Below are 11,555 nucleotides of genomic sequence, written 5' to 3'. Positions count from 1 at the left end.
TCCTTAAGGGCAGGGCCCGCAGCACTCACCTAATACTTTCTGAATATAACAGGCGGAGAGCGGATGCACAGCGAAACAAGAAGCAACTCGAAAGCTCGCCTCGCCGGCGTCTGACGTCACCCTGCAACTTCCGTTCCTTCCCGCCCCTCCGGCCACCCCTCCTCCCTGTCCGTGTTTGTTTCCGGCGTTTCAATAAAGCTCGATTCGGCTAGAAGAAGACTGTTCTTCCGGGAAAATGGCGACTCCCGCTCGTTCGCCGGAGTCCCCGCCGGCCGCGGATCCACCGCCCGCCTCAGGGGCTGCCGAGGACGCCGAGTGCCCGCCGCCTCGCCAGCCTCAGCCCCCGCAGAATGTTCTCGCTGCCCCGCGGCTTCGAGCCCCAAGCTCCCGAGGACTTGGGGCAGCGGAGTTTGGCGGAGCTGCGGGAAATGTTGAAGCGCCAGGAGAGACTTTTGCGCAACGTGTAAGCTTGGGTCCCGCCGAGTCACCGCCGGGCTCCTCGGGTTCAAGCTCCCTGGGACGCGTCCCTCCCCGCCCCCACCTCGATCCCGTCCCTGGAAGGTGACCTTGCTTCAGTCAGGTCCATTCCAGGCCCACGGGCGAGTGGCCGGCCTACAGTCGCAGAGCCGACCGCTTCCAGCCAGGCGCGGGCCGCCTGTGGGGATGGCTTCCTAGCGTTTCAGCTCGTCATCAGCTCCTCGTTGGTTTTACCCAGCTCCTGTGTCGGTTCTCCGAAGCGGGGGATCTGTATCCCAAATCCTTTCTCCTTCCCTCCTCCCCAGTAGTGCCCCAAACATCTAGTCAATTTCATCTGTAGATCCCTATTTTTACAGGAACTGTAGGAAATGGGAAGAGTGGGATAAAAGAGTTGTTTTATTAGGCAAAGAAAGTTTGACTCCCATTCAGCTGGTAGACTTAATAGGTTTTAGCAGAGGATCGGTATAATGAAAATGATTTTTTAGGAAGCTGATTTTAGCAGCTCGGTGCAGGATAGTTTGAAGGAATAAGAGGCAGAAGAGAGTAGGAGGATATTTTCAGAGAGGTTCCCGGTAGGGGAGTTGTAAGAAAGTGAACTAGAAGGGTAGTTGTGGGATTGGGAAAACTTCATCAGATGTAGGATAATTTGAATATGTAGTCGACAGAGATGGCTGAAGTTTCCAGCCTGTATGGAACACCATTAATAAAAATAGGAAAGTTGGGGGAGGGGAATAGGTCTGAGATTGATTTACCAGAGCTGAGTTGATGGAAGAGTTAATTGTATCTGATTAAAAGCTGGAGAAGTGGTCAGGAGGCTCAAGAAAGAGAGAGAAGGTTGGGAAAACATGGGCATCGCAACTGGAGACGGATGTTAAGTTAGAATTGGGGGAATGAATGTCGTGTCATAAAGAATAGGGGGCCTGAGATCTAACCTTCTCTTCCCATTTTATTGTATGGCTGAAGAAAAGGAAATCAGAAAAGGAACTTCTGCCACTTAGCAAAAGGGGCAAATGATCACTTGGGGGGCTTCTTACAACTATTTTGACTTTGTGAGAATGGGATTTTAGTTTACAGTGGTGAGTTAACTTTTGGTCTTAGGACCCCTTTTAAGACAGCATCCTGAAGAGCTCTTGTGTGTCATATCTACTCATATTTATCATTGTCTTAGGAATTACAAGTAAGAATCTTTAAAACACAAGAATACATAAGCACACACATTCTATTAGCCATCAGAGCAATGATATCATCCGTATCATGTGGCCTCTGGCAAACTCCCCTGTACTCATGGTAAGAAAATGAGAGTGAAGATGCCAAATAGTATCTTAGTGTTATTATTAAAATAGTTCTGATCTTGCAGATCCATCCACCTCCCCTCCCCATGAAGGTCTTGGAGATCACACTTTTAAAAACTGATGATTTGGGGGATGTCTTTTATTAGTATCATGCTTAAAATACTTCTGCAGAAATTCTAATTAGATGAGACAAATGAGGCATATTCCCTGTTCTTCCTGCAGCCCCTTCTTTTTGGGGGGTATTTGGATAATGATTCTCTTATTTCATTCCTGTTTTGGGCCAGTTGGAAATTGGATTTTTGACTTAAAGATTGATTCTTCTCCCTTTGAGAATAATGCTTTTTTGTCTGTATATCTCAAGTGTAAAAACACGGCTGTCTCTAATGTATACCTCTTCTTTTCCTTTTGCCAGAAAATTCATTTGCAAATTGCCCGACAAAGGTAAAAAGATCTTAGACTCCGTCGCCAAACTGAAAGCTGCCATTGCAGAACGGGAAGAAGTTAGAGGAAGAAGTGAACTCTTTCATCCCATTAGTTTAGACTGTAAGGAGAGGCAAAAAGCGATTATGGTTGTTGATGGCGACACAGATAAGGCCCAGAATTCTGACCAGATACTTGATACTTCATCACCAGTTCCTGGCTGTTCCTCTGTAGCTAACATCACATCATCTCAGACAACCTCACAACAACAGGGACTGGCACGTCCGACTCTCGGAGGCGATGCTGCGGCCCCTGAGGCGGAACACACAGTGAGCGAACGCCCAGCTTCCAGCATCAGAACTGCCACGCCTTCCTCATCTGCAGCTAGTGAGCCCCTCACTCAGCATCGTGCTTCAAGTCAAGTGGAGGACCATCCTAGCAGCTCGGACGACCTGTTTATTGATAGATTACAAAGGATCACCATTGCGGACCCCGTTGAACACCACTCAGAAGAAAACCAGAGTCCTGAGAACTTGGCCGGCCTTTGCAGCGGGCTGCAGAAGAAGCCTCATTACATGGAAGTGCTAGAAATGCGAGCCAAAAACCCCATGCCCCTACAGCATAAATTTAAAACCAATGTGTAAGTACCATCAGAAGCAGGCTTGTCACAGGTGCATAATGTCTGTTAAACTCAAAAAACTGGGAGAATGCTTTAAGGTCAGTGGACTTGGTGTGAGAACTACTTGTACTTGGGAATGAGGGTATCGTGGAAACAGGGAAACTAGCCTGGCTGGAGTGGAGGATTCATGTTGAAAAATGCTTTAGTTTTTTTAGCCAAATAATTGAAAAGGTCTTCAATGACAGATGGAGTGTTAAATTTCAGGAGACTTCAGCAATGTCTCATATTAAACATGGAGTTAGAGAATTTATTACAGTTTTTTCCAGAACCATTTTCTGGTATGTAGTTCCCCCTTTGACTAGACTGTAAGCTAAGGGGAAAACAACTGCAGGAGCTGATAGCCTTTCTCAGTAAAAAATATTTGTGTGCTCACTATATGTAAGCAGCAGATGCTGTGGCCGTACAAGAGTAAAGATTCTGCTCCTTATGGAGTTTACGACCTAGATGAGGACTCGCGGCTTACACACTTGGAAGAACGTTAAACTGTATAATAATTTCAGGAGGAAGGGAGCTGAGAAGGGGTTAAAAAAACTGAAAACAGATTTGGGCAGGAGGAGCAAATGAACCCTGCTTCTAAGGTCCTTGTCATAGTTTTGTGTCCGAGATCTTCAGAAAAACAAAAGCTCTTTGCAAAGAGTATTATTTATTTATATGCAAATATAACATTCAAATCAGGGAGTAGATTTATAAGAATGTAACATCAGATACAAAGTCTAACCACTACTGCCTTTCTTTGAAAAACTGAAAGCCTATATAGGTAAAAATACTTAAAACCAATTTTTTTGTTATAGAGACTTTAAAGTTTAGTCCTATCTTACCATTCATTTTTATAACCTCAAAACTATTTCTTCTGCATAGAAAACCAGAATTATCTTACATTAACTTTTAGTTAGGAATAAAAAGTAATCGTGGATTATTTGGTCATCTGGTGCGTGGTGAGGTATCTTTCCCCACTTCTAGGGAGGCAGAAGACCAGAAGCATCATCTAGTCAATATATACAACAGAGAATACACTGATCCTGGTTCTGTTTTATGGTCATTTAGCTGGAAGTGGGAGGAGAGTAAGGGAGTATCAATGGAGGGCTCCCAAGGGAAGTTTATGAGAGACAGAGACAGAAGTGCAGTTATCAACAGGCTGGGCCTTGGTAAGTCAGGCTGTAGAAAAATGGAGGTTGGGAGGTGGGATAAGGGTGTCCTTTGGCTTCTTTTCTACTCTTCCTTTGGCCTCCTACATGCTCTTCTGGCTCTTCTGGATGCTGGAGGCCGCCCATCATCTACTTCTACTCCAAGTCTTCCCAGAACTTCAGATTTGTGTAGCTGTGAAACCCGACCATGTGGGGGTGATCTGTGGCACCTTAGGTTTACCAAGTACAAAGTAGAACTCATTTCTTCCCAAACTACTTTCTCCCATATTCCCTAAGTCAGCAGTGCCACTACCTTCTTTCTTTCCCTCCTTTCCATATCTGCTAGCCATGGAACCTGACAGTATATTTCCTTGACCTTCAACTCTAATCATTGTTATGTTCATCCTTTCTCCTGTTACAGTGAAGACTCTCATTGCTCTCTTAGGCTATAGTTGTGGTCTGTCCTGGCCTAGTCTTAACTCTATCAGTCCATCCTCTCCACTGCTGCCATAGTGTAGTTTGTAAATGTAAACCTGAACCTGTTACACAGAATAGAAGTCTTCTCTGTGGACTGGACCCAGCCTACTCTGCCAGCTGTATCTTGCTGCCTTTTCCATTTTCTCCACTTCCAGTGCTTCCTGTGTGCTGCAGCCCTGTCACTCCTCACTCCCTGCTGGGATGCCATCAGGGATCCCATAATTTACATGCCAAATTCTTATTATTCTGAAACTCCTCAAATTGCACACTTTTTTTTTTTTTTTTTTTTGCGGTACGCAGGCCTCTCTCTGTTGTGGCCTCTCCCGTGCGGGGAGCACAGGCTCCGGATGCGCAGGCTCAGCGGCCATGGCTCACGGGCCCAGCCGCTCCGCGGCATGTGGGATCTCCCCGGACCGGGGCACGAACCCGTGTCCCCTGCATCGGCAGGTGGACTCTCAACCACTGCACCACCAGGGAAGCCCCTGCAAATGTTTTTGAATGAAGAAAATGAAAACAGACTTCAGCTCAAGTATAAGCTGAAGAGAGAAGGGAAAGGCAAAGACTCTATCTAAACCTATTATCTGTTAGAGCCACACGTTGTCAAATTACTTGCCAAAAAGGTGCCAATTTAAATATTTCTGTTTTTGAGGTAAATATGTTTTAAAAAAAGTTTTATTTACACATGTAAATAGTGGTAAAGGGCTTACTATTACTTTTGTAGAAGAATTAATTGCCAAGGTTAAAGGCCACATTTGTGTGTATGAATGTTGCAAATACGTTGTCTATGAAAAGGAAGTAGTCTGGTGGTGTAACATAAGTGTTGCTTCCTTCAGATTACCTTCACATCAACGTGATTCGTTGAGTCCTTGTCAGAGGAGGGGGTCTCCTGTCTCCTCAGAAGAGAGACGGCACAGGGACAGGAAGCATCTCGATGACATCACAGCAGCCCGGCTTCTGCCACTCCACCACATGCCTACACAGCTGCTCTCCACAGAAGAGTCACTGGCACTTCAGAAACAGCAGAAACAGAGTTATGAGGTATTTAGGATATGACTTGTTTCTTGTCTGCATGTTGGACGCTGCTTGAGTAAGTCAGAATTTACTCCAGGTTGTTCCAGGGAGAGCGGGATTTAGTAGAAGGGATTAGGTGCTAGAGACATGGTTAGCTGACGACATCAGGTCTCAGATGTGTGCCTCTAGCTTGCAGAGTCTCAAGTTTTTTGGAACTGCAGGGAACAGCTACCTGTGACATCAAGGTGGTATTTTCCAGGAAATATGGGGAGACTACTGCAAAATTTCACATCTCTGAAAGCCCAGGCTGTAGGTAGCAGTAGTATCTCTTCCTGGTCTTCCACCTTAAAAAACCTATGCGAGAGCTTGTCAGTGGTGGAATCTGATTGGAACCCTGCTAAGAGAATCAAGGAAGTGCGGTTTCCAAGCCCCTTCAATACAGGGAGAGCAGGAGAGGGATGGGGAGGTAGTGGTGTGTTAGGAACAGACGGGGTCGGATACACAGGCCTGCAGGCCCTTGTGAAGACTGAAGCATCTTCTACTTTTGGTCACTTAATTTTGGATAGCACTTTCTTCAAAGATCTGTGTGTTCTGCATGGAACTTTAAATATGTATGTTGACAGTCTGGGTATAAAATAATAGGATGGGAGAAAATTAAGTGTGAGGACCATTGGGAGGAAAGAAAGGGTCTGATATACTTAAATAGTAATAATTAGAGCCTCCAGGAAAATAGCAGCCAAACCTAGTTTTGCTTAGGTAGATTTTAATGGGGTACAATATGTCACTTACTACAAAATTCGGTTGTTATTCTGCCTTGGCTTTCCATAGAAGCTCCGTTGGCATGGATTGGGATTTTCAAGGCACTCCTTTTTAAAAGCCAGTTTTCTTCCTCTCAGTGCATTCAAGTTATTGCCTGGTTGTAACTAAGCATTGAGGAATTATTTTTTAAGTTGTCTATTTGATCCTAAATGCCTGTCCGAAGTTATTTTTAGGCTGAATTAAACCATTCAGTTTGGAATTGGTTTCCTTGCTAGTACTAGTTCCACTTCAGTCCCACCTACCTGTGCTATCCGTGGCCTTAGGGGAGGGACATAAACAAGTTCCAGTGGTTTGGGGGGGGCAGTCTGAGAAAAGTGAAGAGCCAGAGTAGGAATGAGCATTGCCACCTGCCATCAGTCAGTGACGGTGTCTTTGCATGTATAAAAGCACAGTGCCAATGTCTAAGACTTACTTAGACTTTTTCCTGCATAGTACTTTTCATGGGAGTTAATTTGGAGAGGGATAATCAGTTTTTAGTATTCTTTGCTTTTCGTTGTGGCATCGAAATGTAACTCTCAAGCCTGGAAGCCATGATTTAATCTAGGAAAGAAGATTCTTCCAGTTGGAGGATCAGTACAGCATTAGTGATTTTTGACATTTGATAGCTCAGATTGTTCTTCAGGGTTGTATATACACATGCACGTGCCCACATACTTGAAAATGTTTTCATGTTTATAACTGTCGTAGTGCTAAGTTGATTCCTCAGTTTCTCATGTAGAGGTGGATATTTCAGTGCACATGGTTTATCAGTGGAAGTCTGTCATCACCACTATAGCAGGCTAGTAGTAGCTCTCCCCAGCCCTGCCATGTGGTGTCTGTGGTAGACACAGAGTGCGGTAGAGAACACTGACTGGGCTGGAATGCCCCTTTATTTCCGGTTGTGTTCCAATGACTTCCCATTGAAAAATTGTAGGGAAAAGGTGTGAGTGTATAATTTTTGCTTCATTTTTTGTTTTAAAGGAGATGCAAGCCAAGCTCGCAGCACAAAAATTAGCTGAAAGACTGAATATTAAAATGCAGAGCTATAATCCAGAAGGGGAGTCTTCGAGGAAGTACCAAGAAGTAAGGGATGAAGGCGATGATCAGTCCTCCGATGACGAATTCTGAAGATGGGCATTTGGATCTTCTAAATCTCTGCCTGTTGAGATCTCATTATCTTACATCAGACTTTCTAACAAGCATCAAGATCAGTGTCAGACATGGTTGAGAGAAAGAGTTTTGTCAAGTTACAACAAGGAAGCTATAAAAATAGCCCACTTTCAGAAGTTAACTTTCATGTGCTTGAAGAGTTTAATATTTGAATATTGTGTTTAATCACATTATATTAAACTTTTGCAGTATGTCGTGTGTTGGTCTGATATTTTAGTATATAGTAGAGCACATTTTTTTCTCTAAGCCAAATGAAAGCAGGTGATTAACTGCTTTTTTCTTTATACTCACCTCTACCAAATAGCATTTATTACATGTCTTTCAGTGAATTATTTAGTTGTCCCAGGCATCACCTAAAATGAATTACGAAAATATAGTTCTCTCCTTTTTTGAGTAATGAAGGGAGCAGTCTAGAGAATTTTGTGCATGTTGCATGGGGCTGTTACAGGATTGGATGTGAAATACCAAGGAAGACACTTACAGAAAATGCTTAAAATGTTTGTTTCCTTCTGTCTTCCCTTAGGAAAAATGTTTTCTTTCTTCTGATTAGGAATAAGGGGTACTTTTAGTTGATGCTGGAGGGTGGATGGTCTTTCTAGGTGACCAGATTTGTCTGGAGTAACATGAACAGGAAAAGTCTAAGATGACTGATGTACGTGAAGGGAGTAGCTGTTCATAGGCCTGGCCTGACTTGACTTCATTGTTCTAACAGATGATAGATTCAGTTTGATAAGAAAACCAAAAATTTTTTTAAAGCTACCATTGGTTTGTTATCAATATGTTGCTTTTCCGCCCCCCCAGATGAGGCTTATGTACACTGCAGAAACCTCAATCTCATATATATGCAATTTTAAAGGACCATGGTTGTCTCCAGAGAAATTAACACATGTTATCAAAGTTTTCTTTGTCTAATATGTTGGCGCCTTTAAACACTGTTGAAAGAATAAAATATTAATTAGAGCAACTTCCAAATGCTAATAGTGATGTTTTACTGGTGCTTAATTAAATGTAACTTAACTTTAAAGCAGACTTTGTTTATGAAATTTGATCAAGAATACATTTAGGCAGATGTACATGTGATAGGAAGGGCTCAATTCTATGTCATGTCCTTCTAGGAACAGCTACTGCTTTCCATCTCCCTTTTTGCCCTCCTCCCAACAAAAAGCAAATGTAGAAATATGCTGAGCAAACAATTCCATTATTTTTAGTTTTTAAAACTAATTGTAAATGATTTCACATCCTAAAGTTATGTGATGCTCCTTCTTTATAGAATGAATACATGTTATTTCTGGAAAGCTGGATCATGGGAGGGCTCACATGCACATACACACAGTCCCCCTGTAGTCCTACCACTGAGGGGGGCCTCTGTTAACATTTGGGTACGTGTACATATGCATACCTTTCTATGCATAGCTATACATTTCTATTTTCAATAATACAATCATAAACTGGTTAAGAGTCTGCTCTAAACACTGTAAACATTTTCACATATTAAATATTTTGCATTTCAGATAGCTGCAGAATATTCCATTTTATGGGTGTACTGTAACTTTTAAAATCAACTTGTTGGTAAGTGAGGAAAACTGAGGCATAGCAGTAGGTTTCCATATCTAGCAAGGGAAGGAATCAGGCCTCAAACTCAAGCCATCATCCAACCCCAAAGCCAATGCTCTTCACCAATGAATGTTTATCCTGAGAACGACCCCCAGAAGACAAAATGATATCAACAAACTGACTGGAGAGGAACCAAGATGGCGGAGTAGAAGGACGTGCTCTCACTCCCTCTTGCAAGAACACCAAAATCACAACTAGCTGCTGGACAATCATCGACAGGAAGACACTGGAACTCACCAAAAAAGATACCCCACATCCAAAGACAAAGGAGAAGCCGCAATGAGACAGAAGGAGGGGCGCAATCACAGTAAAATCAAATCCCATAACTGCTGGGTGGGTGACTCACAGACTGGAGAACACTTATACCACAGAAGTCCACCCACTGGAGTGAAGGTTCTGAGCCCCACATCAGCCTTCCCAACATGGGGGTCTGGCAACGGGGGGAGGAATTCCTAGAGAATCAGACTTTGAAGCCTAGGGGGAATTGACTGCAGGACTTAGACAGGACTGGGGTAACAGAGGATCCACTCTTGGAGGGCACACACAAAGTAGTGTGCACATCGGGACCCAGGGGAAGGAGTGACACTAGGGGAGACTGAACCAGACCTACCTGCTAGTGTTGGAGGGTCTCCTGCAGAGGCGGGGGTGGGGGCGCTGTGGCTCACTGTGGGGACAAGGACACTGGCAGCAGAAGTTCTGGGAAGTACTTGGCGTGAGCCCTCCGAGAGTCTGTCATTAGCCCCACCAAAGAGCCCAGGCAGGCTCCAGTGTTGGGGTGCCTCAGGCCAAACAACCAACACGGAGGGAACCCAGCCCCACCCATCAGTAGACAAGCGGATTAAAGTTTTACTGAGCTCTGCCCACCAGAGCAACACCCAGCTCTACCTACCACCAGTCCCTCCCATCAGGAAGCTTGCACAAGCCTCTTAGATAGCCTCATCCACCAGAGGGCAGACAGCAGAAGAAGAACTACAATCCTGCAGCCTGTGGACAAAAACCACATTCACAGAAAGATAGACAAGATGAAAAGGCAGAGGACTATGTACCAGATGAAGGAACAAGATAAAACCCCAGAAAAACAAGTAAATGAAGTGGAGATAGGCAACCTTCCAGAAAATTCAGAATAATGATAGCGAAGATGATCCAGGACCTTGGAAAAAGAATGGAGGCAAAGATTGAAAAGATGCAAGAAATGTTTAACAAAGACCTAGAAGAATTAAAGAACAAACAAACAGAGATGAACAATACAATAACTGAAATGAAAACTACACTAGAAGGAATCAATAGCAGAATAACTGAGGCAGAAGAACGGATAAGTGACCTGGAAGACAGAATACTGGAATTCACTGACACAGAACAGAATAAAGAAAAAAGAATGAAAACAAATGAAGACAGCCTAAGAGACCTCTGGGACAACATTAAACGCAACAACGTTCACATAATAGGGGTCCCAGAAGGAGAAGAGAGAGAGAAAGGACCTGAGAAAATATTTGAAGAGATTACAGTCGAAAACTTCCCTAACATGGGAAAGGAAATAGCCACCCAAGTCCATGAAGCGCAGAGAGTCCCAGGCAGGATAAACCCAAGGAGACACATGCCGAGACACATAGTTATCAAATTGAAAAAAACTAAAGACAAAAATTATTGAAAGCAGCAAGGGAAAAATGACAAATAACATACAAGGGAACTCCCATAAGGTTAACAGCTGATTTCTCAGCAGAAACTCTATAAGCCAGAAGGGAGTGGCCTGTTGTATTTAAAGTGATGAAAGGGAAGAACCTACAACCAAGATTACTCTACCTGGCAAGGACCTCGTTCAGATTCGATGGAGAAATCAAAAGCTTTACAGACAAGCAAAAGCTAAGAGAATTCAGGACCACCAAACCAGCTCTACAACAAATGCTAAAGGAACTTCTTTAAGTGGGGAACACAAGAGAAGAAAAGGATCTACAAAAACAAACCACAAACAATTAAGAAAATGGTCATAGGAACATACATATTGATAATTACCCTAAACGTGAATGGATTAAATGCTCAAAACAAAAGACACAGGCTTGCTGAATGGATATAAAAAGAAGACCCATCTATATGCTGTCTATAAGAGACCCACTTCAGACCTAGGGACACATACAGACTGAAAGTGAGGGAATGGAAAAAGATATTCCATGCAAATGGAAATCAAAAGAAAACTGGAGTAGCTATACTCATATCAGATAAAATAGACTTTACAATAAAAAATGTTACAAGAGACAAGGAAGGACACTACATAATGATCAAGGGATCAATCCAAGAAGAAGATATAACAGTTATAAATATATATACATCCACCATAGGAGCACCTCAATACATAAGGCAAATGCTAACAGCCATAAAAGAGGAAATCGACAGTAACACAATAATAGTGAGGGACTTCAACACCTCACTTACACCAATGGACAGATAATCCAAAATGAAAATAAATAAGGAAACAGAGCTTTAAATGACACAATAGAC

The 11,555-nt window shown here is 43.2% G+C and overlaps 1 protein-coding gene across 1 annotated transcript; it reads left to right on the top strand.

Annotated features, from left to right (window-relative positions):
- The first annotated feature begins 216 nt into the window (after positions 1 to 216).
- POLR2M (RNA polymerase II subunit M) lies at positions 217 to 8,416 on the top strand. The gene is made up of 4 exons (XM_032621449.1): positions 217 to 463; positions 2,182 to 2,829; positions 5,303 to 5,507; positions 7,260 to 8,416. The coding sequence occupies exons 1-4, from the start codon at positions 351 to 353 to the stop codon at positions 7,404 to 7,406; spliced, it is 1,113 nt and encodes a 370-aa protein (XP_032477340.1). The 5' UTR covers positions 217 to 350; the 3' UTR covers positions 7,407 to 8,416.
- The last annotated feature ends 3,139 nt before the right edge of the window (positions 8,417 to 11,555 follow it).

Source organism: Phocoena sinus, chromosome 2, assembly GCF_008692025.1.
Source record: "Phocoena sinus isolate mPhoSin1 chromosome 2, mPhoSin1.pri, whole genome shotgun sequence".
In the NCBI taxonomy this organism is placed as follows: Eukaryota; Metazoa; Chordata; class Mammalia; order Artiodactyla; family Phocoenidae; genus Phocoena; species Phocoena sinus.
The sequence above is the reverse complement of the archived record's forward strand: the minus strand, read 5'-3'. Positions and strand labels throughout refer to the sequence as shown.

Excerpts from the sequence above, each read along its gene's own strand:
- POLR2M (XM_032621449.1), top strand. The coding sequence starts at position 351 with ATGTTCTCGCTGCCCCGCGGCTTCGAGCCCCAAGCTCCCGAGGACTTG. Across the intron at positions 464-2,181 it reads GAGAGACTTTTGCGCAACGT|AAAATTCATTTGCAAATTGC; the intron begins GTAAGCTTGGGT and ends TCCTTTTGCCAG. Across the intron at positions 2,830-5,302 it reads CATAAATTTAAAACCAATGT|ATTACCTTCACATCAACGTG; the intron begins GTAAGTACCATC and ends TGCTTCCTTCAG.